This window comes from Amphiura filiformis, chromosome 15 (assembly GCF_039555335.1).
Source record: "Amphiura filiformis chromosome 15, Afil_fr2py, whole genome shotgun sequence".
In the NCBI taxonomy this organism is placed as follows: Eukaryota; Metazoa; Echinodermata; class Ophiuroidea; order Amphilepidida; family Amphiuridae; genus Amphiura; species Amphiura filiformis.
In genome coordinates, this window is record NC_092642.1 from 41,778,218 (window position 1) to 41,803,732 (window position 25,515).

Sequence of the window (25,515 nt, forward strand, 5' to 3'; positions counted from 1 at the left end):
TTCGTTGCCCTGGCCACTTTATTGCTAATTAATGGTCTTTCACGTGACGCGTTTCAACAAATCACAGTGCGCAATTTTGAATAATGGGTCGTGGGGGTAATAGAATTCAAAATAATGGGTGGCAGGGTTGCTATAATCAGGGATATGAGAGTCACATTTGGCTTCGTTGAGAGTGGTGGCATCAACGCATGCTCCAGTGCACATAGTATTAAAGTCCCATTCAGTGATTTGCTCATCCGGACGATGTAAAAATCATCAAAATTCAGATTTTGGTACCTTCTGTCATTGTCCTAGATGTGCTAACATAGCCTGCTAGTGGTTCAGCCAAAAGTTGTGTTTTCATTTTTTGCCAAATTTTTCATTTCAAAAATACCAAATAACAATTTGAAAGACTTAACTACTGTTAAGCAATTTATAAACAAATTTAATTTGTTTACGCTTTTGCTGGGATGACTGAATGGGACTTAAAGTCCTGTAAACGAAAGTCTTTTTTTCGTTTGGTGGAAGGGGTTAAACAGTCTGATAACATTTGTAAAAAAATAGTCAAAATATCAGTCAATTTTGATCTTTTGAATTATCAATATTTCACACTTACAGGGAGAGAGGGGTTCCTCCTGAATGAAAGAAACAATTGCATAATAGGATGTCATCAAAGTTTGGGTTCAAGCGCCCCTAAACCTATTCCTACTCTACCCTTGTGATGCTGAATTTGCAACTTGGCACTGACCAGGATGGTCTAACTGGCTCAAGTCTGATGGTCAGTACAAGTTCAGGTTGGACAAACAGAGATATTAGACTGAGACTTCTGCAATGAGCTATTCCAGTTGAAATCCATACACCCCTGTATGGAAGATAAGACCTTAATCTCACATACAGGGGTCACACATTCAGGTAATCCCATTTGAAATTCACACTCCCTGTGTGTAGATTTAAAATAAGAGTCACCCATTCATGTAACAACATACACCCCCTATGTGGGAGATTAAGGTCATGTCTTCCATATGGGGTGTATGGATTTAAACTGGAATACCCCAAGCCATGCGCAGCCTGTCGACATGAGTAGGGGCTCAAACCACCTGGGTTTTATGCCCAAAACATGAAAAATCAGCCTATTTCGGACATATTCTAGCCCCTTGACGGTCTCGGAGCCCAGGTTGAAGGTCTTTGGGCAAGTCCCTGGTTATGACAACTGCAAGATAAGCCTTCAAGTTGGTTTGGGCCATTCCTGTGTATTACATCAACTGATAGACGGCCAGACATGCCTTTCATGAGACAATATAGCCGATGACACATTTTGAAGAGCAATCTTGTGATTGGGTGATTTCAGTTGAAATCTATGGAAGACATGTCTTTATCTAACACACAGGGGGTGTCGATTTAAAGTGGAGCCCTTTTACATGTTTATCTCCCACACAGGGAATGTAGGTTGGTTTCTATCCATTCAGGGAACACCATAGCGGGTGTATTGATTTCAACCAGAGTAGCCCATGCTGTAAGATTTGACTAACAGTATAGTTGAAGAAAATAGCCATATGAACATAACTGTGATATTGCATACCGTACTAATAATTTGTTTTGCTTTCAATCAGGGGTGTGTAGATTCAGAATCTGCCCCCAAATTGCCAACACCCAAGATTTTGGGGTAAGTGTTCAACCTATTTGAAATTTCTAATTTTAGTATAGTTCCTATTCTTTTATGTGTTAAAATGTACCAAGAATTCATCATTTTTCAAAACATCATTTTGCCAAAAGTTTATGGTATATTCTATTCTAAAACCAGCATTTTTTAGCAGTTTAGCTGCTTGATTTTTTTGCAGTGGTGCATCGAACATAAGGTATACCACACCAAACTCTACAGCACAGTGCTTCTATGTTGTGACATCATTTGGTCAACTAGCCTTCATGTCAGACTTTTTCCCATTAAAATCAAACAGGTATGGTCAGCGAATAGAAACACTGGTTGTTGTTGTTTTTTCAGTCAGATAGGCAGGGACCTGATTTAATGACCTCTTCAGCTCAAATTTACCACAACAAAATTAATGAGTCAGACACATCTTTTTAAATTTCTCTTCAAAAAATAAATATTTAATATGGTAGCATGGCATTCTGCTTAGAGGAAAAGCCAATACTGACCTGTAGTCAGCAACATGTCATGATAAATATTGGGATATTCCATTTAAAATCCACATTACCCCTGTGCAAGATTTTGGAAATATCTCCCACAGGGGGAGTATGCATTTCAAATGGAATGAACACATTAGCAGCTCCAGCTCGGTGTGTGAAATTCTAATAGAGATGCCTAAATGTGTTTATTCCATTTGAAATTCATACTCCCTCTGTGAAAGATATTTCCAAAATCTTTCACAGGAGTAGTGTGGATTTTAAATGGATAGCCCATTATGACACTGAATGGTTGATAAGATATAAATGTAGGTTTTCTCCTTTCCTTTACTGCTGAACCAACCATATGGCCACTTCCCAGTTTTTTTTAGTGTCTTTCTGGATCCCATACATGTATGTTGTTGGTTTGATTTTAGTTTGTAATGAAAGTTGACAACACAACGATCCCTCCCCAATGCTGGCAGAAAGAAGTGCCACATGCTCTCGCAACATGATTGCATGTTCTTGGACATTCTCTTCCTGGGCTCCACATTCATGCCATATTATTACTTTTTCTTGCCGATTTAAAATTCAGCCCAGATTGTTGTATGGCAGGTGAATTTGCCTTGCCATAAGGGCATCCATAACTGAGATGATCAAAAACAGTGGATTGGAACAAAAATATCAAGTTACGGCATGTGATGCGGCCTTGACCCAGTCTGGTCTGGTCTCCTTGCATCCTCTCATCCACTAGTCTCATCAATATATAGGACCGTCATCTAGACCATCATCTTCATCTACAGCATAATCCTCTCCATTATCAAAGTAGTTCGAGATGTAATCAGTTCCCTGTAATAAACAAGAAAACAGTTTCATTACTACAATTGCAAACGTTTCTTAACCCCATGAGAACTACCTGCCGATTGGCCAAAATGAATATTGTGTCCAATTTTGAACAAATCAAGGAGGGTATTAATAAGATCATCTGCAAATACAAGTTTGACCATAAATAGTTTAAAGCCTAGTCATAATTGGCAATTGAAATGAGCATTTCAAGTTATCAACCAATCATAAATGTATTAGATGACCAGTAGTGTCCAGGGGGTTAAACTCTGACTCAATCTGACCTAGACTGCTGCCCTAGCTCATTCGTCAACCCTCTGGATTGATGACTGAGAAAACTATGTGGAAAAAAAGTGGCGGTGGACTTTGCATAGAGCATAGAACAGTGGCGTGGTACCAGGCTCTGTTATTTAGTCGTGATATGGTGCCTTGTCAAAACCAAAGTTGTGAGAGAATATTTTCACAAGTCCGCCACAATATGAACGGTAAGTCATTCAGTCATCACTACAAAGCATAACACAAATACATGTGGAGTGTAGACGAGTGATGGAGTTAGTCTAAATCTAACCCATTCATGCAAAAGGTGGGCATTCTGCTGAATGGGGGGGGGGAACAAAGTACAAAGTATGAGAAAACTGGCAATTAGCCTTTTCGAAGCATGGCGTACACAATAGACGGGCAGTATTCAATATGGGTAAAACCCGGCAAATTCAAAAGACTTGACCCATTTTGTGCAGCGCCATCCTATCGTGTCCGCCATATCTCGAAAAGGCTAATGTCAAAGCTCCTATCAACTCAAACGTAGTTGCAGTAATCAGGAGAATAATTGCTGCTGATTCAAATGCTAGTGGCAATTCTTCAAACACCAGCGATTCAGCTAGCGATGGTAAAATGTGTTGCTTGCATTTAGACTTAGGTTCAACTGGTAATGATTTGACACTGGGCATGCTCAGAAATTAATATCGCTGATGTGGCAGCGACGTCAGTGCATTAAATTGGGTGCTGCTTCAAACCGTTTTTAGCGTTCGCTCAAAGTGAATGATGTCGTATTGGTGCATGCATAAAACATCTCCCTCATTGTGTTACGTCACTGCCACATCAGAGTGAAAAATAGAGCAACCAGATATACACAGAAAATGTCACCAAAAATCAGAGTCTCGGACAAAAACACTACGCTTGTTGCGGCCAATTAGTATGATGATATGACCATGAATGAAAGAGACATGACCAAATTTTTCTGACAAACCTTCCGTTATTTACACACCATTGTGTTGGGGGCAACCTTAATTACGAACCGTGTAATTCGCTGCCATAGCTCACGTTAGTAACCATGGGTTACTGGTTCAAGCCTGGGCTAATTCACCTGTTGCGAATTATGATATGCCATAGTCTTTATGATGTGATCATTTCGATCAGTGGTTCATAACAAAGAAAACGTGAGCCACTTAACCTAGCAACAGTCATATTCTAACGGTCACTACACCAGCGAATTCTAGTTCCTGCCATTAATGATACCTACCTCCTCCTGATCCTCTTCATCATAATGCTCATCATCTTCATATTCCTCTTCATTTTCCTCTTTCTCTTCTTCATCACCTGATTCCATCTCCTCCTCTTTCTTCTCCAAATCCTGTAAGAGAAGCAAATTATTTTTTCAAATTTTAGCACAAAATTTACAGAATATCTCCTTGTGGTTACTGAATGATGTTGACCAGCTTAAAGCCATAATGTACGATCTTATAATATGAAATTGGTTAATTATTTTCAAACCTGATTTTTTTGCATATTTGTAATGTTTACACATGTCCCAGCTTGCACCTAAATGGAATCTGCCAAATTTGTTGTCTTTGTAGGTCAAAAGAGCAAAGTTCGACATATTATCATAATTTTAAAAATTATGATAATATGTTGTCCCATAGAACTGCATGTTAAATGGTCAAAATAACCAGTGGGGTTTCTTTCACTTTACCTTGTTATTTCAACTTAAAATGGGCAGCAACCCTTCCCGGCAGTTATTATTAATATTATTTCAACATTTTGAATAAAAAATAACAAAATTAAAATTTAACAGAAATCGTACATTAAGGCTTTAAGCATTCTGTAGTTGACAATCCCTTTTCTGTAATGTACAGATTCTGGAATTTGTAATTACTATACCTCATAAATATTCATTTGGTTATCCAGACATCTTATTGGTTAATAACGCCAGCGTCCGAGTACTGCACTTCTGCTACCACATTGTGTCTCCCCTCGCGTCACCATTCCTTCAGATGTAGCATTTATATGCTACACAACGGCAATTCTGCAGATGCATTTATCGTGAAAATGGCGTCTGCTGCAGTTATGAGATTACCAATGGATAATAACACACGAATTTGACGTTTTATGAAACAAAATGTTTGACCGGTATCTGTGTGTTTTGACTTTTGTTTACTTTTCCTGTGGGCACTTGATATCCCCCCTCCTCTTCATTTGAGGCAAAAATCCTTGACTACACAACTGGAAAAACGTGTCAAATTACAAGGTCAGTAAGTTGAACAGATTGCATACATGTACATTTCTTTTCTTACCATTTATTGAGCAAATTTGTGTGTGATACAGTGGCGTAGCTGCCGGGGGGCAGGGAGCAATTGCCCCCCTAGCAAAAATTGCCTATTTGGGCCCCCGCTCCCTAGTGCAAGGAAAAAGGAGGGAGAGAGAGGAAAAAAGAGAGAAGAGAGAGGGGGAGAGAGGGGAGGAGGGAAAGAGAGATATTGGAATCCATACGATATGCAATACCATACTATTATTATCAATAAACCTGGCAAAATTGTCTATTTGGGCCCCCCGCCCCATACAGGCTTGCCCCCCCCTGGAAAAAATCCCAGCTACGCCGGGTGTGATATAGATACTCTATTCACATTATAATACAGGCAGTACTTTGATCTTGAAAATGACCCTTTTTATGTGAATCTTTGTTATCCCCTCATTTAATTTTACAAGAAATTAGGGTTAGGATTAGGCTTAAGTGTAGATATTTAAATGTAGATATTTATATAGCGCTTTATGCCGTAAACAGCCTCAAAGCATTAGAATATGTCGGAACCACGTTTGCAGCCTACACGTGGCGGAGGGGTCATCAGTACAACGACTGTGACTACCCCTAACAGCTTCCCATTGCACCTGGATGGGGTGAGGCAAGCGAGACAAAGCGCCTTGCCCAAGGGCGCAACATGGTGGTGGGACAGGGAATCGAACCCACGCACGTCGAGCAAGCGTTCAGATTTGAGTCCAAGGACGTAACCACTGAGCCACCGTGCCCCTTTAAGGGTTAAGATTAGCATTACAATTACTGAATAGGGTACAACTTGCTAGACTTGAGTCCAGTCCTCGTTTAGGGTTAGGGTTGGGGTAGGGCAGTCATATAATAAGACTAGTAGAGTTGCACCCTATTCGGTAATCGCTCCGGATTAGCTTACACCAAATAATTACATGAAGGATCAACAGAATCTTTACTCACAGATGATACACACTGGCCACTGAGGTGAGTGTGTAAGTACAAAGTCCACTCAATCAATAGCGGAAACTCATGTTTTTGTCTCCATAAAATGTGATATGTCATGTCAAAACCAGACACTTTTGGGCAGGTTATCAATTTTGAGGTTTTTACATATCATAAATATAGAGATATTTTGCTCCAAAACGCTGTTTTCCCCAATGAAATCGGACATTTCTAAGCGAAGATACATGTATTGAGTTCGTAAGTTATGGTATTATAAAATTGGAAATTGAGATATCGGCCTTTGAAAATATTATTGAATATTAACATTACCTTTAAAAATGTCTCAAAAAATACAAGAAGCCAGTTATATTCCCGTCTGAAACTATCAGACAATATTTTAAACATTAATAACATCACAAACCCAAATTGTGAAAAAATCAACCCCGGGCAGATTTTTGGCTATTTCTCCATTTACGATCCTACCCAAAAGTGTCTGCTTTTGACATGACACATCACAAATGTCTACATCTTGCCATGAATATGCAAATTATAAATGTGGCAGCACTTGGAGTATGGAAACTCTAGTTATGGGCTACAATACTAAGTTTAAAACTTCAGTATTGCAAATATGTGACCTGCTCCCACAAAATAAGTTGTAAGTTCGTAGTTTGGGGACCTCCTGGCTGCTGAGTTGATGTTCTTTGTTTGACCCACACCTGTACAAGCCGGTAGTATGACCTTTGTGAAATGGCCCATTGTGCATGCTGTGCCCCAGGACATACTACTGGCTTACAGAATACAATCACAAAGACATACTTCTGCTTTGTAGAGGTGCATGTCGAATTTAGTACATCAAATCAGCAGCCATGAGATTTCAAAACTACCAACTTGTGACTTTGTGCTCATTCTGTGTGAGAAGGTCACATTATGTGGAATATAATTTACACATTTACCTTTAGCTTCTTTTCAACTTCAGCATTGTCCACTTCTCCACGTTCTTTTTTCACAGGAATATTTGGTTTAATTGATGATAAACCTGAAAGAAGATTGTAATTGAGATACAAACATGTTCTAAGAAAATGTAGGCCATATTTAAGTATTACACCCCTGCCCAATTTTGTGCCTATTTTTGCATTTTTCTCAAAAATTATAGCGCATTGGGGACAAGTAAGATGTGTATATTATAGGGGCAATTAAGGACTACAACTACTGCACTGGAAATTTTATTTCAGCACGGACAACAGTTGTGGAGTTACAGTCAAAAATGAGGGAAAACCAATATTTGATCAATAAATCAATAACTACTTGCTTTGAGTTGCTGCATTTTCAGTACAGTAATTGCAGCTCTTGCCCCTATAATATATATCCTACTTGTAACCAATGTGCTATAATTTTTGAGAAAAATGCAAAAAATAGGCACACAATTGACCAGGGGTGTAGTACCCCCTTAAAGGTGTGAATCAGAAATTTGTTTGAAAGTCAGTTGTCTGTTTCTTGTGTCATTTTCATTTTATCCCTTCAAGTATGTTATGGGCTATTCCAATTGAAATCCATACACCCCTATGGAAGACATGACCGTAATCTTCCACACAGGGAGTGTGAATTTCAAATGGGGTTACCTGAATGGGTGACTCCATTTGAAATCTACATCCCCTGTGTGAGAGATTACACAGTCATGTCTTTCATGGGGGTGTATGAATTTCAACTGGAAAAGCCAGGATCAAGAGAAATATATTCTAATCAGTGTCTTAGCCCGCCCGTCATTTTAGACAGGGAGTTTGCTCCTGGGACGGGCAAAATTAATGCCTTTGACAGATATTACATAATTGTAGGTGTTGAGAAAGGCTGTTAAACCTTTTGCAACTCAAGGCATTATAATTGTAGTTGTTGAGAAAGGCTGTTGACCTTTTGCAACTCAAGGCATACATGTGTAGCAACACTTATTTGAACGGAACTCTTTGAACCCCCAATGGGCTGTAGCAGTCTGGTAAATGTTCAACTAAGGTCAACTTAGGACAGGCAATTTTATTCAAATGATGGGCAAATCTCAATTTCTAGCTAAGACCCTGAGTCTAATACCCAAAATTAGAAAAGATTGCATCAAGTTATCTACAAAACTATTTCTGTGCATTTGGGAACTGCTATTACCAGGAGCCTGCAATTCATCATGACATTAAGGTGGTACCTCACTCTGATAAATTTTGTGACTAATTGTGCATTTTTCTCAAAAAATAACTACACACTGGTAACAAAAGTTCTGTATATTATAGGGGCAAGGTATCCAATTACTTCACTGAAATTTCAGTGATTCAAGACAAATGGTTCATTGTATAATTATGTTAAGAAAGTTAAGAAATGAGGTACATTCTAGCGGTATCCCTTTTCTTATCATAAATAATGTACCGCTTGTCTTGAGTCACTGAAATTCCAGTGTAGTAACTGGATTCCTTGTCCCTATATTTCCGTCCCTATAATATACATAACTTTTGTTACCAGTATGTTATTATTTTTTGAGAAAATGCAAAAATGGTCACAAATTTATCAAGGAGTGTAGCACCACCTTATGTCATGCATGCAATTGAATACATGTACCTGAGTGGAAGAAGGGCCCAACTCCAATATTTGACAAAAATGAGTTAGACCCAGCATTTTATTGCCAGCAGACAGTTCTTCCTTATGTGTGAAAGATGAGCCAAAATCCACTCTCTAAATAGTCTTCCATGTACACTTAATCATGGTTTTCATGGAAGAAAGGCCCAACTCTGGAGTTGGGCCCTTCTTCCACAATTCTATTACCCCCACGACCCATTATTCAAAATCGCGCACTGTGATTTGTTGAAACGCGTCACATGAAAGACCATTAATTAGCAATAAAGTGGCCAGGGCAACAAACTTTATGTTCTTCTCGCATCACAGCGCACAGCAAAGCGCGATGCAGTATATTAGCGTCGTTACGCATTCTACGCAAAGCATTACGCTTGGTTACGCGTTCTGCAATACTCGCTATCACTTACGCTTTGGCTATGCGTAGGCGCTCCACCTTGAGGTAAACAACTTGAAATATTAGAGCAAAAAATGTGATATTTTCTCTTTAAATAGCACTATTTTGTGGTAATAGAATAGAAATAAAGGTGCAGCATTATCCTTTACATAAATAATGTGTCCTCGGCAGTAAAAGCGTTTAAATAATGGGTTCGGCTGCGCCTCACCCATTATTTACATTTTTACTGCCTCGGACACATTATTTTCGTGTAAAGGATAATGCATTACCCTTTATTTCTTATATAGGGTTAAAGAGGAATTTTGTTCATCGATGAAATCTGCTTTTCACTGCTATAAACTTTCTTGCTAACATATTACATGAGTTCTACTTGTGCAATCAATTGTGATTAATTACCTAATTTCTGTAGAGCTATTTACATGTATAACAAGGAACTGGCACTTTAAGTACCGTATATTAGTGGAAGAAGGGCCCAACTCCAGCTCGTATTAAGACCTGTACCGTTGCCATGGAAACATCATATATAATTTCGAATGTATGTAATATTGTATGTTCATGTATTAAAGGTCCCCTAAAGATGAAAACATTCTGTCTATAAAACTTTTCCAAATATTAATTTTTTTCTTAATATCTCAAAAACAGTTTTAATGGAGTTGGGCCCTTCTTCCATTCAGGTATTCAATTGTTTCAGACCATATCAATAATCCTCTTTCACAGCTTTTCCACTGAAACAAAAAATACTCTAGCTGGGCAACATTACTTACGAGCATCTCTCTTCATAGGTTTCCTGACCCTGATCTTGAGTTCTTTTGGTAGTCTATCCCAGTCTGGAGTCCATCCAATTGTGTTGTCAGAATTGCCATTATAATGGTACTTATCTGAATAACGTTCAATATCTATAAGATATAGCAAATAAACCAAACCGTAATTAACCCATACGCATCAGTCCACAAAATATTAAAGATATCACTGGTTTGAGGTCAAATGTGATTTGACTTCTGGCTCAAACCAGTGATATTTTTTATATTGCATGAGAACAAACAGGGGATAATGAATTTATCATTTAGTAGACATGAATTTCAGATCATACCAAATCAATACAATCCTAACATAATGACCAATAAAGTCTTACAAATCTTCTGTTGTTTTCCATTTTTAACACGTAGTGGATCCTTCTCAGCAAGCCATTGCCAGGGCGAGTGCCATTCAGCCCAGGATGCAACTTGTTGCGTAACCTTCTAAATAGTGCATAATTGTCACACAGTTGCTCAGTAGTCAATCTCAACTATGCAATATAGCTATATTGGGTTTCGACCAATAGGATTTAAGTATTCATGTCTATACTGTAAAAGTGGAAATTTTCGCAGAACATTAATTTTTGTGCTACCACAAAAATAAAACTGCATAAATCGAGGGTTGACAAACAGAAGGCCTTAAGGGGGTACTACACCCCTGGCCAATTTTATGCCTATTTTTGCATTTTTCTCAAAAATTATAGCGCATTGGTGACAAGTAATATATGTATATTATAGGGGCAATATCTACAACTACTGCACTGGAAATTTTATTTCAGCACAGACAGCAGTTGTGGAGTTAAAGTCAAAAATGAGGGAAAACCAATATTTGATCAATAAATCAATAACTACTTGCCTTGTGTTGCTGAATTTTCTGTGCAGTGGTTGTAGTCCTTGCCCCTATAATATACATATCTTAATTGTCACCAATGCACTATAATTTTTGAGAAAAATGCAAAAATAGGCACAAAATTGGCCAGGGGTGTAGTAACCCCTTAACTCAAAAAGTGCCTTTTTGAGAAAAATGATAATAATGATAATAATATTTTTGCATTGAAATGTGACCAAGTATTATTGTGCTATAGATGCAATAGGAAGTTGATTGAGTTAAGGCTTTATGATTTTAAGAATCTGTGGGTGTTACAAATTATTTTGGTACCAAAATCTCAAAATGGCCAAAAGTGACTTAAGGCCTTCTGTTGTTATGTCAACCCTCGAAATATGTTTTATTAACAGGTACAAAACATCCAAAATTGAGAATCTAAAAACAAGAAAAGAATTTCAAAATCTGCAAAGCGCAAAAAACAAAGAACACATATTGTGTATTGTAAGTTTGTGAATGTTTTCAATCATCCCGGTATTAGAACTATTATTTCTTTTTTAAATTCATTAGGATCCATTGGATGTTTTGATACTGTAAAGATTCATCTAATGGCGCACTTCTAGGCTCCTTTGCCTTGGGGTAAATTTCATGTGCAAATAGAGAGCTCCCTCCTCTGAAATCCCAACAAGATTTTTTTTAGCTTATGGGCATTTTATGGGATAGCACTTTTTGGTTGTGCCAAATATTCCACTTATGTCAAGGGAACCCACAGCGCCACACAGTGTCATCAACCCTATATCTTCATGGCATAAATCGCCATGGTCGGTTGAATCCACAGCCACGATTGGCCATTTGGTTCAGACCTTTGAAGCTCTTTGAGACGAAGAATTAGTCGAGGGACATGACTAAGGCTACACACAATAGCCGGGTAATTGATCTTGGTTGTGCGTGAATAAGCTTGTATACCCCATTGAGGTCAATGGTCATCGACCTACAGGACCAACGCAATATAAAATTAGAGTTTTGGTCAAATTTTGAGTTCAAAGCGCACAGCCAATTTTCAAATCGCATTCTAGCGACTATCATATCTGTTCAACACGTATTTTCAAGTGTATGAGACCACATCTGGTTTCTTGAGAAAAAATCATTTACGGGAGATATTCATCATTTTCTAACCCGGTATACGAAGGTTTTCGTCTGATATCAAAATCGTGCATAGCAATTCACGTGTATCTATCCCGTGTATTCATTTTAGTGTCTCTGCTGCACCAAATAATTATTAGCCAGGCGGTGTCGGTGTGCGCCATTAAGCGAACCTTTACGGTATTATTGTTATACTTCATATGACAAACTGATCTATCTATTAACAAAGTTTTACTTCATACCTTTTTTCTTATCTTCTGCCTTGATGAAATATGGAGAACTTCGGATACCGCTTCGGAATTCTTGCTTCAGTAGTAACATGTAATCTTTATCCTCTCCTGTAGTCAGTGGTACTGGCTTATACTCCAAGGTCTTTTAAAAACATACAAAATGAAAATAAACAATAAAATCTGGAGGCATTTTGTGGTTTCCCAGTATTTTTTTTCAAGTTTCCCCTAGCCTTAAAATTCACTTAAACTTGCCTGCATTGAGTGAAGACATAGGTCCGTATGCACAGATAAATTAGACCTGGTCTAACTTTAGACATGGTCTAATTATGGTGGTTAGTCCTACGGAGAAGGAACTATTTGGTATTTACATACCCTACTCTATATATTGTAGATCCTGTTAAGGGCAAATGCATAGCCTAATATTAGATGGCTGTATTTAATTTTTGCTGAACCATGAAATGGTATTGCTGAACCATGAAATGGTATCAGCCTATATGTGTGAATGTTACTAGCTTACTTACTAGCTTACTGACTAACCATTTGGTCTGAAATGGACATATCTCTAAATGCCACGAAGGTATGACCCCATGAGTGGTGTCATATGAAAGAGGAAAACATAAAGAATACAATAAAAATATTTCCAAATGCCAGAGGTCATCCTGGGGTCACAGGGGTCAAAAAAGGTCATTTTAACCGAAAATGCTCCGATTGAGCTCAAATTTAAATGCAATGATCCTTATGACATTCTAAACATGTTTAAAACATTAAAACATTTATTTACGGTCATTAAGGGGCCATAAAGGGGTCAAAGGTCAAGGTTTTCAAAATGCTCCAATTGAGCTGAAATTTATATGCAATGATCCGTATGACATTGTAAACATTTAAAAAATATTTTAAAATTCATTTAAGGTCATTAAGGGGTCATAAAGGGGTCAAAGGTCAAGTTTTTCAAAATGCTCGATTGAGCTGAAATTTAAGCATAATGATCCTTATGACATTCTAAACATGTTTATAACATTTTAAAATTCATTTAAGGTCATTAAGGGGCAATAAAGGGGTCAAATGTCAAGTTTTCAAAATGCTTCAATTGAGCTGAAATTTAAATGCAATGATGACAGTGTATAGGCCTACCACAATATATTGCGAAGCCACATGGTTCAGCTATGGTGCGGTTATCGCTCTAGTTAGACATTGCTAGAAGTAAGAGGAAAAGAAATGAATAAAGGGATCCCTCCCCGAGTCTAAACTCCATAGTTAGACCAGGTCTAAAGTTAGACCTAGTCTAACTTGTTTTTTGCATATGGACTATACAGTTCAACTTGAATCAGAAAAAATGGATCAGAAAGAGGGGGCAAGATACACTACGCCATGAAGGTGTATATCTCTAAATCACATATGATCTGCTGCTAAGAACTGTGCACCCTAGGAATGAGAAGCCTCGCGGGAAAACCGGCGCATCATCGCATTACTGAAGAAGTCACCCAACTTGGGTGACGAAACTGTCTAAGTGAGTAGAATTCTATTGGATTTGACCACATCATTGAGAACTTTAATTGTGGACAGATAGTTTTGGTGAAAATGATGAGCACTAGCCAAAGCCTAGCTAAGACCCTGCACCCCAATTGATGCAATCAGCACTATACTTACAGGAAATGTAGGTGGAGGCTGCAAAGTTGGTGGAGGAAGTGCTTCACCTCTACCAAATCCTAAAACTTCTGCTGAGAATGTCATGCCACCTCCCCGTCCACGTCCACGACCTCGACCTGCCATTGCATCGGTCTTCTTTGTCACTCAGTTTCTAATCATTTTGAGAATCAAGTAAAAACAAAATAAGTGTAAAATCATTATTGCTACATGTGTAAAATGTGTAAAATGTAGGCATCTGGCCAGCTTACTCGAGAACTCTAGCTTTGAATTTGCACACGAAAGTTATGTGTATTATTTGTGTCAAACCTGACTTGATGTGACTCCGTCCATTTACTCAAATCATTATTATGTAAATTTGTGTTGTAGCACTTGCATCAGTCCATCTCCTAAGGTCATCCATGTTTAAAAGCTGTCTATTTTTGGTATGATTAAGGGGTACAACCAAAGAGCTTTTTAATAGAAATAGAGTCGCAATAGATTATATAATGCTTTGTTGTTTGATGCCGATTAGAAGTTGCGACAGGCTATTCATAAAAGTGGTACCATTGTTTGAACAAAGGGGTTCCGCCATTAAATTGGTCACTGATCCGGCATCATATTAATGTTCCACACAACAGGCGAGTATCAATAAGTGACCACAATACAGCCATGTGTAAGGGCAGTCATGTGTAAAGTGGTACCATTGTTCTCACATATCCCAATGTGTGCTTGTGTGGGTCTGAAGTCTATAAAGGAGGCTTTAGCTGTCGATGCAATCATCTTTACCACCCACCTGACTTTAGGCGCTTCATTTAAATAAATTGAATGCTCTTGCTGATCGATTACACATTAGAATGTATATGAAGGCTGCCATGTCCACTGTCCAGTCCACATATCTATATTATACTATACTGGTATTAATCGCTATACGTATACATGTAAGTATAAGAATAGGCCTATAAAGGTTGTTTTTAAGAAATTTCCATTTAATTTTATTTAAAAAAAGGAGATTGGTATAGAAATAGTGGCGTGCCCAAAGAGGGGAGGGGGGTTGGGGGAGGGCAGATTCACCCCTGTGAGAAGTCTTGGGAGGGGAGGAAGGAGGAAGAGGGGAGGAGGGGATATGGAGAATGAGAGAGAGAGAGCTGGAGGAAGGAGAAATAAAAAGATATAATAAAGACAAGTAGATTTATAGAAATATAAGGAAAATGATGGGAATGAGAAAGGGAGGGTGAGAGGGGACAAGGAGAGCGAGGGAGTGATAAAGTGTAGGCCTAGGAAGGAATAAGTACAGAGAAGGGAAAAGAAAGGATTGATGAATACATTTAATAATAATCATTAGGCCTATAATAACTAAGTTTACACATAACAGCACTGGGCAGCCATTCGATGATGTCAACGTACCGTAATTAAAACGCCCAGTCAGATGTATTTCACACCTGCCAAACACCAGTCACCCAATTTGAAAACTGGACGTTGAATGTACACTCTCATGAATATTGATTGGCAACATTTTCCAATATGTCAGCTCTCAATCAGAAACAATAGAACAATAGACCCTGCAGAGCGTTGGGTACAACTACTGCACTGAAAATTCAGCAACTCAAGGCAAGTAGTTATTGATTTATTGATCAAATATTGGTTTCCCTCATTTTTGACTGTAACTCCACAACTAGCTGAAATACAATTTCCAGTGCATTAGCTGTATGGTCCTTGCCCCTACAATATACATACCGTATCTTGTGTGTGTGTACTTACATGTATATATAAATATATCGTGCCATATACTTAGGCCTATTTGTTTCAAAATTTACGAAAAATAAATTATTTATTTTCATAGTCCAGAACAGAAGAGGCTGATCTAAAATTTTGTTTCAAACTTATGCTTATTGCATTGTCTTTTCATTGGTTCATCACTTCATGTTCATGATTTAGGGAGTTGTTAACCCTCGCTACAGTGTTTCCCACCGATCCCCCCCCCCCCACCTTCCCGTTAAGTCATCGAAGTGACGGTCCTACCGCTCGGTCCTTCTGTCCGCTACCATCCCCATCGGGCATTCCTATATTTACTTTAGGGTTTTTTATTTTTACATGTAATAGCTGCCTTCTGCACTGGTTAGGGTTAGGGTTATAACACTGTACGTCCACAAGGCAGATATAACATGTAAGAATAAAAACCCCTAAAGTAAAGAAACTCCCCATCGTTACCATCCTTTGCCCCCTCCGGGGCCCCCTCCCGTTCTGTGACAATACCTACAAGTACAATGTACATCAAAATAAGCTTTGCATCGGGGCCTGAGATTGGAATTCCAGTTTCCTTTCTCACAAGGGCTAAGAGTAAAATTGTACAATTGTGTTTGGGAGTGGCTAGACTCGCTTGCCAGTCCTATATACGCCGTACCTATGTATATTGAGGACTGGCTTACGCCATTTTGGATGTCAATGGGAAATACACACTTAACGATTTGCCCGGTTAGAAACATGAATAAAGATCTTTAAAATTTCATCAAAGTCAATAAAATTGGTACAAACCGTATTGTGCTTGCTAATTTAAGACTCGGTTGAAACAAAATTAAGGATCGAAAGCATTTTAGTGTCCAAAAGGCAAAATTATCGTCAAAGTTCTGTCGAAATCGGCACCCTTGCGAAGGGTTCAGAATTGAATCGAACAAAATATCCGATCTTTGCGATCAAAAACACAAAATTACAACTTTAAACATACTATTGGCAAAAGACATTATTACCAAACAATACAGAATAGAAAATTTGACATAATTTTCTCAAAATATTGAAAAAATTTGCTCACTAGACATCGAAAAAGCACATAATCCAATTCCCGCTCAAGCGCGTGGGAAACTGAAAGTGCGATATAAATCGTAGACGTGACTAGTAGGAGTGGCCTTCTCTCGTTTCTCTTTTTCCTAGCTATTTTCTTCTATTTCTTGCTTTGTTTATGGGGGCACTGAACAGTAACCTTCCGCGACCGGAAGTGTAACGTCTGTATAGTACCTTAAAAACACAAAATTTAGGCCAAATATGTGCGTATTTCCACCAAAATGTACGTATGACATCATTGTAGGGTGTTATGTTAAAGCTGACATGTTCTTGTTGCCCATGAATGCGAAAAAAATCACTTGAATTTTGTTTCGTGATGTGTAAGATATCCCACAATGCAATTCGACAAGAACCCGATTTTGAGAGGTGAAACGCATACAAAATACGGGTTGAATTAAAAAAGTGAAATTTGTGAAAAACTGACACTGTCGATCTAAAAAAAAAAAAAAAGATATATTAAATTTAAAGAGTGTTGCTCCATCACCAAACAGTTCAAATAACCCCATCTATTGCACGGACTTGGCAATAGCTCGTTCTTTTAGGCCCTCGGCGCATGTATTTTCAATGGCGACGCTTACTGTTCAGTGCCCCATTAGAACAGCACTTGCTGATGTTCGTTATCTTTTCACTTAACGTATTATAAAGGTAAATTGGATGCCGTGATGCATATGGGTACCAGATCAGTCTTGCCCGAAATTCACGTTATTTTTGCCAGTATTGTGATCATTTAAACGTGTTTCTTTCATTCATTTTGATCGGTAATTAATTTGTTTGTTTTCTGTGTGATTTTCTGTGTTTGTTAGAAGTGCTTTGGTGAAATTTAGAGGCTATTTAGCTATATGATAGGTATGATGTGAGTATTATTTGATCAAAACTTTGCAGCCAGTCATGCAACCGAGTCAAGTTTTGATGCATTAGAAATCATGGCGGCTGGCTATGAGTACGTGTGTCGGTCGGATAAAAGCTTAAAAAGATGCTTCAAAATGCAAAGCCTACATGTTGTGTCCATCGGCTGCTTAGAGAATGGTTTTTGCATACATTATAACAAACAAAACGACAAATATAGTCCTATTAAAGCTTGTATACAGGGCCTTTAGTCCTTCAGTGAGTTTTTGGCCACAAAGCTTAATCTAACTCTAACATGATAACCCTAGCTTTAAATCTGATTTGCATGACCCTTAAACCATAGGCCTACACCAACATCACCTAGGCTGATTAAAATAACCACCTGTAAAGCACTTTTAACCAATAAATCGGCATAATTCTGGAATAGGCCTACTCCGCAGCTCTGTGCACCACTTGCTTACCTTAACCCTAGGCCCTTTAACCCTAGCCTTGATCCTAACCCTAATCGATGATCCTAACCCTAATCCTAAGCCGTCCCTGGTCAACACTATAACCACGATCATAACCCTGATCATACCTTAATCCATCCTATATCCTAACCCTAGCCCCTAATCATAACCATGCATGATCCTATGTCTAGATAGGCCCATAATCCTACTCCTACTCCTAACCTTAACCCTAACCTCAACCCTAACCCTAACTCTAACCCTATAACACATACGGTGCGCCTGGTATAACATAATTATTATGCCATATCATGTACGAACGAGCAATTTGTATATTTCCCCTGGTATCCCGACGAGTTCAGGCCGAAATCAGACTGTTGCGAAATCAAGTAGATTTCTTGACTTTTAAATGTTGCAGGGAATATTAATACACTGTAAATAAGAAGGTACATATATGAAGATGACGTCCATAAAAACATTTTACTACTGGGATCTGGCTAGTAGGAATTTCAGAAAGCCTGTTTTCAAGTTAATACGGGCCTGCGTATGAATTTTCCAACTTTAAGCTTACATTTTAAGGCTGAAATCACACTGTTCCACAATCAAGTAGATTTCACGACTTTTAAATGTTGCAGGGAATATTAAAACATTATAAATGAAAAGGAATTATAATGAAGATGGCGTGTATAATAATATCTAAGTACTTGAGATATGAATAATGAGCAAGAATTTCGTGAGGGTCTATCGTACATACGTGCCACTTTGAGCTGCATGCATGCAATTTTGATAGGCGATCCCGGTTATGGAAAACGGACATCCGTATCATGAAAAGTTTACATTATCACATCATTTTAAGGTAGAAAGTTGGTAGGAATTGTTCAACATCGGGTATCTTGTCGCTATGTATCTACAGTAAGGCCACGTGTTGACGCGGACGCATCATCATGGGTACGGACTATCGATTGAAGTGCTAATTTTTTAAGTGCATCCAGTGGATCTCATCATCAGATCAATGCTGTGTAATTTGCATCTATGAATGATACTGGCAACCTGCACCTGCTATAGAAACTGATTAAAATCATGGTACACAACACAAAATAAAAATACATACCGCTGAACTTATAGAACACGTTTTAGCTGTTGACCCCCGAAAGTGCTTATATCATAACATGCATGCTTTGATTGTTTTGACTTAAAATATTAGTTGTTTTTCGTAATTTTTATCACAAATAAAGCGACATGCTACACAAAAGACACTCTCAATACATTTTCTGGTATCAGAAACGAAAATGTCCTAGGGTTTTGATGACTTTTGATGAGGAATATAGCCTTTACATCCATTTTTTGTTTAAGATGAAATTGAACAAGAAACCCATCCCTGGGCATTTAGGTTAGTGAATATTATGCGTATTTTCAAAAAGTTTTGGTCAAAGAACATTTCACAAGAAAGGTCATAACTCGGAAAATGATAGTCGTAAAAAAAAAAAAAAAAAAGCATTCATCATGAAACACTTCATTCTTTTTAAAATAGTATTTTTCACTTTTGTGAAAAAAATATTGGCTCTTCAAAGGGGGCACTGAACAGTAACCTTCCGCTGACCGGAAGTGTAACGCCTGTATAGTACCTTAAAAACACAAAATTTAGGCCAAATATAAATGCGTATTTCCACCAAAATGTACGTATGACATCATTGTAGGGTGTTATGTTAAAGCTGACATGTTCTTGTTGTCATGAATGCGAAAAAATCACTTGAATTTTGTTTCGTGATGTAAGATATCCCACAATGCAATCGTCAAGAACCCGATTTTGAGAGGTGAAACGCTTACAAAATACGGGTTGAGTTAAAAAAGTGAAATTTGTGAAAAACTGACACTGTCGATCTATGTGCAAAAAAAGATACATATATTAAATTTAAAGAGTGTTGCTCCATCACCAAACAGTTCAAACAACCCAGAGGTCAAAGTCACAGAGGTCAAAGGTCACGACCGCGGGAACACGACTTTTAATTTTGCTCCAGTTTTCTACCTTACAAAATCCTTTATTTAGCAGTATCTGTGATTTATTCCTGGTTCCTGCTACCATAGTATATTTCCAGCTTCTTCCTGGATTGGAATTATCTGACTCTGTGGATTGTTTTCTCCAAGGAAGTCATCATTCATCCAAAGTATTTTTCAACCGATCTGTGTTGTTTTGGTTGTGTGTGTGTCATGTGTCTACAGTGGCGGTGAGTTCATTCATGCATGTAAATGGCGACCATCCTCCATCATCACGATCGTATCATGTATGTAGTATAGCAGGTTTGTTTACCAAATTAAACCTGACATAGACTTGCCTTGCCAGCCAACAGCACTTTCCAGTCTGCTATTTTTGCATCCTTTCCCATGTATTCCAGTTAACTTTAAGGTCAGTACCAATCATGTTTGATTTTCACCTACTTTTATCACTCTTGGTGATATCATCATTGGCCAGTAACTTTGTCATGGAAGAACAGTATAAAACGCCATATAAACTGAATCAAAGTGGTACTTTTGTTAGTGCCTGGTACCCAGCTGCAAGTTTAACTGAATCAAACCACTTCAATTACCATAAATTTCTTCAAGCTTCTCTTTCGTCAAGTGTCTGCTCGTCAATTGACTCAATCTTTTTATCCAAGTGCTACGCAACCCATTCAAGTAGAAAACTGGTCCTGTTGTACTTAAGTATTCTGCTGATAACTCAATCATGTGATACTGAGTCAAACCCTGGGCCCTATGCCCCAAATACCCTTTGCGGTGTTTGTAAAAAGCTGTGCGTTGGTCACGCACTAGAATGGCTGTTGCATGTGACACCTGCGTACACCTGGTTCCACTACTAATTGTATGGGTATGTCACATGAAACCTATGACAGACTGAATAGTTCGGATGTTACCTGGATTTGTGCAAGTTGTGACACTCCGAATTACTCATCGTCCCTTTTTGACTCTTATGTATCTGAAACTGAAAACAAATATGACACATTGGCTAGTATGGATAACAAATCATCCCACGATCTGACACCGGAAATGTTGAGCTTAGTATTAGACGTAGTTCATCTGGTAGTACAACTGATGGCTCTGATATTGGCTCTCCCTACAGCGCTCATCCCCATTAAAAGACCTACAGGGAGGAAGAATGTTTCTAGACCACTTAAAACACTATCTGTCAACCTTCAAAGTTTGAAGTCCAAGCAGGAGGCTTTCTGGGAAGCGGTCGATTCTAGCCAACCTGATGTTATTATTGCTAACTAAACGTGGCTGAAACCTGGTATGTTTAGCAGCAGATGATGCCTCCTGGTTACAACGCCCTATTCGCCAAGATCGCCCAGATGGTTACGGCGGAGTCTTATTGGCGATCAAAAATGATCTTATTGGTAGCCAAATCAAGTTAGAGACAGATTGTGAAATAGTTGCAACCAAAGTTGAGTTATACCAGCAACAGCCCCTTGTGATCATCTCTGCGTACAGACCACCGAGAAATGATTTACCATATGCCCAGTTTTTGTGTCAAGCCATACGTGATATCATCACCAAATTTCCATCTGCAGAGCGTGGTGTAGGGAAGGAGTGTACCTCCCGGAGGTCGCCGGATCATTTAATAAAATAGTCGGCCATCAGTATAAACTGTCAATAAATGAGTGCTTCCTTTCAACTTTCCAAGATTTGGGCCTCACCCAGATAGTGGATTTTTGCACCAGACTAGACAATACATTGGACTTATTTACAAACAAATAGACCAGCTCTTATCAGCAAGTGTGTTCCACTACCAGCTCTTAGTGATCATGAAATGGTCCTGACCATCTCAGATGTCCGGGCTAAGCGCCAGAAACCAGTGCGCAGGAAACTGTTTCTGTGGAAAAAGCTGACATGTCGAAAGTTAAAAGTAACTTGTCTGATTTTTCTACCAACTTTATCATGATTAACTCAATTGATACTCCTGTTGATAACTTGTGGAATCAAATTTCCACCAACATGCAAGAAACCTTGGTAGATTGTGTTCCTTCCAAAATGTCTACCACTCGCTTCAACCAGCCGTGGATCAATAGCGCACCTGAAAAAACTTGCTAGGAGAAAAAGAGAGCCTTCATGAAAGCTAAGAAGACCAAGTCCATAAACGCATCGCTCCAGATACATAAGTCTGAAAAACAAATGCAATCTGACTGTCGCCGCTACAATAATTATGTCAACAATATGATATGTGATGATTCATCTGGAAACTCCAAAAACTATGGTCGCTTATAAAAAATAACAGATGTGAAAATTCAAGCGCCGCACCACTTATGAAGGATGGTCTCCTACAAAGTGATAGTGTTGTCAAGGCTTAACATGCTTAACGATCAATTCGCCTCCGTCTTTACCGACGAAGATACAACCAACCTCCCAAATTTGGGTCCAAGTATCCATCCTGAGGTACCTAAATTCACCATCAGAGTTGAAGGAGTTCGCAAACTGCTGGCTAAGGTTAAGCCATTCTCAGCTTCAGGCCCCGACAACATTCCTGCCTACCTTCTGAAGGAAGGAGCTAATGAGTTGGCCCCAGCGTTGACGCTGTTGTTTGAAGCTTCTTTACATCAAAGCAAGATTCCACTTCAATGGAAGTCAGCAGATGTCTCACCAATTTTTTAAAAAGGCGATAAACACAAACCGGAGAACTACCGTCCCATATCATTAACTTCCATCATCTGTAAGCTCATGGAACATATCCTTCACAGCCAGATAATACACCATCTTGATGAACATGGTATACTTACCAGTAAGCAATTTGGCTTCAGGAAGAGGCATTCGTGTGAGTCTCAGCTTCTGCTTACCATCCAAGACCTGGCCGAGGGCCTTCGTGATAAAGAACAAGTTGATGCCATCCTACTAGATTTTTCCAAGGCCTTCACCGGGTTCCCCACTTAACCACTCCTACTGAAACTCCACCATGTCGGGCGCGGACATCTCCTGTCCTGGATTTGTGACTTCCTATCAGGCCGCACCCAACAAGTCATCTTGGAAGGTAAAAGAGCTGCACATCAGAGGTCACATCTGGCGCCCCACAGGGGACAGTGCTAGGTCCCCTCCTCTTTTTGGTTTTTATAAACGACCTACCAGAAGCCGTCACATCCAACATACGTCTTTTTGCCGACGATGCACTCTTGTATCGACCAATCAGATCGGACCATGATGCTTCTGCCCTTCAGGATGACCTGGCTCGTCTTCAGACATGGGAGAAGACATGGCAGATGGCTTTCAACCCAGACAAGTGCGAGGTGCTTCAATTACCAACAAGAAGAAAGTTGTTAACGCCCAGTATTCTATCCATGGAACAACTCTCCGCACTGCGTTGATGAAGCCAAATACTTAGGTGTCACCATTCATAAAAACCTAAGCTGGAAACCTCACGTCAATAATATCTGCAAGAAGGCAAATAGTACCAGAGGGTTCTTACAAAGGAATCTCAGGAAGTGTCCAGCCAAGATCAAGGAACAAGCTTACAACGCCTATGTTCGCCCTACTCTGAATTCGCTTCATCAGTCTGGGACCCCATCCAAAGGATCTCGTGACCCGCTAGACATGGTTCAACTAAGAGCTGCCCGATTCGTTAAATCTGACTACCACCAGAGGCACAGTGTTACCAAAATGCTAGAAGACCTGCAATGGAAAACACTCTATGAAAGACGAGCCCATAACAAAGTGATCATGCTTTACCGCATCTTCTATGGGCTTGTGGCCATTCCATCCGGCCCACCTCTCTTCATTCCATCCACCGTGTCAACCAGAGGTCACCCGATGCAACTTAAGCAACAGCACTGCAGGATCTTAGCCTACCAGCACTCCTTCTTTCCCAGCACCATCTGCCTGTGGAACCAACTTCCTGCCTCGGTAGTGTCAGCCGAATCCCTGGATTCCTTCAGGAGTAGGCTGAACCCGCTGACACTCCGCTAACCGCTCAGTGGTTTTGGTTTTTACTTGCACCCTATTCTGCACCTGTAAATAGTTTCTCCAAGAGCATCACTGGAAGTCGTGTTCCTGCTCGCCACATTTGCACTGCACACAGTACGACAATACTCTCGTAGAGAGGACTGTACTTCAAAGGAAGAAGAAGAAGAAGAAGAACCCCATCTATTGCACGGACTTGGCAATAGCTCGTTCTTTTAGGCCCTCGGCGCATGTATTTTCAATGGCGACGCTTACTGTTCAGTGCCCCCTTATCAAAGCTATCTAGGCCAGCATGCATATATTAGCCTACACTGGCTATCCAGGCTTGTGCATTTGTATGAGCTTGGAACGGTCCATGGTTTTCCATGGATTAGCATGTGTTCCTCACGGATAAACAAACAAACAAACAAATCATGCTATTTTTAAGCTTACTATTCGATATTCTAATTATATAAAAACTTACATAGCATTTATTGCATTTACCAGTCCAAGTCAAATCAAATCATCCATGCACGCATGAAGAACATGTGATTTTCAAGCTGATTTGCTTCGTTTCCTTTTTATTTCATATATAGGAAAACACGATCATATCAGGAAATGAAAAATTCGCACAAAATGCTGTGTAAAATAAATGTAAACATTGATACAGAATGTGGCGAATAACCCGTCACGTGGACCAACTTTGACCTTTGGATGGATGCCTTATGAATATTTATCTTATCTTATGAATATTAATAAAAAATACTTTTTTGTTCATAGTGTTTTTGTTTTTAAAATTAATTTTATATTAAAATGTTCATACTTCAAGTGCAAAATTACAAAATATGAACAAAATCCCATTCATTTAGTTTATTTTTAAGTTTCATGAAATCAAGTTGTGAGTAGTATTCATAAGTTTAGACTTGTGACGCTGAATTGTTGAAAAGCACACTGGATTTTTGTCAAACGGTAAATAAGGGACCAGTCATGAAAAAGAAAGCAGTTTGTTGCCCGGTGTTTCGGCTCTCCGGATATAGCAAGCCGTTGGAGCCATTACGTAAATAGTAAGCCATTGGGCCCATTACGTATTGCAGCAACGCGTTGCTTTCGAAAAATAAGCAAACGGCGCATTGTTAAATATCAACCTGCTTTTGGCAATGCATTGCCTTCGAAAACAATGCGTTGCTTCCAAAACAATGTGTTGTTTTCATGGCTCAAAACTGAAATCACTACCCAGCGTTTTAAATACGTCATATTTTGGCTTTTGGTTTAGGTAAAAACGTTTTAATAACATTAAAATGTCGGGTTATATAAAGGTCATGATAGCGTTTTAAAACGTTTTGTATGAAAACACACCACAACAATAGTTTTTAATGTTTTCAAAAAATGTTATTGTAAACTATTTTTGCAAACATTTTTGCCAAATATTGT

At 38.9% G+C, this 25,515-nt stretch overlaps 1 protein-coding gene across 2 annotated transcripts; it reads right to left on the bottom strand.

Moving 5' to 3' along the window:
* Window positions 1-2,572: 2,572 nt before the first annotated feature.
* Window positions 2,573-24,784, bottom strand: LOC140171653 (DNA-directed RNA polymerase III subunit RPC7-like). Of its 2 annotated transcripts, none has more exons than XM_072194945.1 (7): window positions 24,589-24,784; window positions 14,063-14,213; window positions 12,428-12,557; window positions 10,190-10,321; window positions 7,378-7,460; window positions 4,463-4,573; window positions 2,573-2,949 (listed from the first exon to the last, which is right to left on the bottom strand). In XM_072194945.1, the coding sequence occupies exons 2-7, from the start codon at window positions 14,183-14,185 to the stop codon at window positions 2,860-2,862; spliced, it is 669 nt and encodes a 222-aa protein (XP_072051046.1). In that variant the 5' UTR covers window positions 14,186-14,213; window positions 24,589-24,784; the 3' UTR covers window positions 2,573-2,859. The 2 variants fall into 2 exon arrangements, with proteins under 2 accessions (XP_072051046.1, XP_072051044.1); XM_072194943.1 differs by having other exon boundaries at window positions 2,575-2,949; window positions 24,569-24,784.
* Between the last annotated feature and the right edge of the window lie 731 nt (window positions 24,785-25,515).

What these genes read in the sequence shown, in the direction of transcription:
- LOC140171653 (XM_072194945.1), bottom strand. Translation starts at nt 14,185, where the DNA reads ATGGCAGGTCGAGGTCGTGGACGTGGACGGGGAGGTGGCATGACATTC. An exon ending in AGCCTCCACCTACATTTCCT is followed by an intron (nt 12,558 to 14,062) that starts GTAAGTATAGTG and finishes TGTTTTTAAAAG; the next exon opens with ACCTTGGAGTATAAGCCAGT. An exon ending in ACCTATGAAGAGAGATGCTC is followed by an intron (nt 7,461 to 10,189) that starts GTAAGTAATGTT and finishes ATCTTCTTTCAG; the next exon opens with GTTTATCATCAATTAAACCA.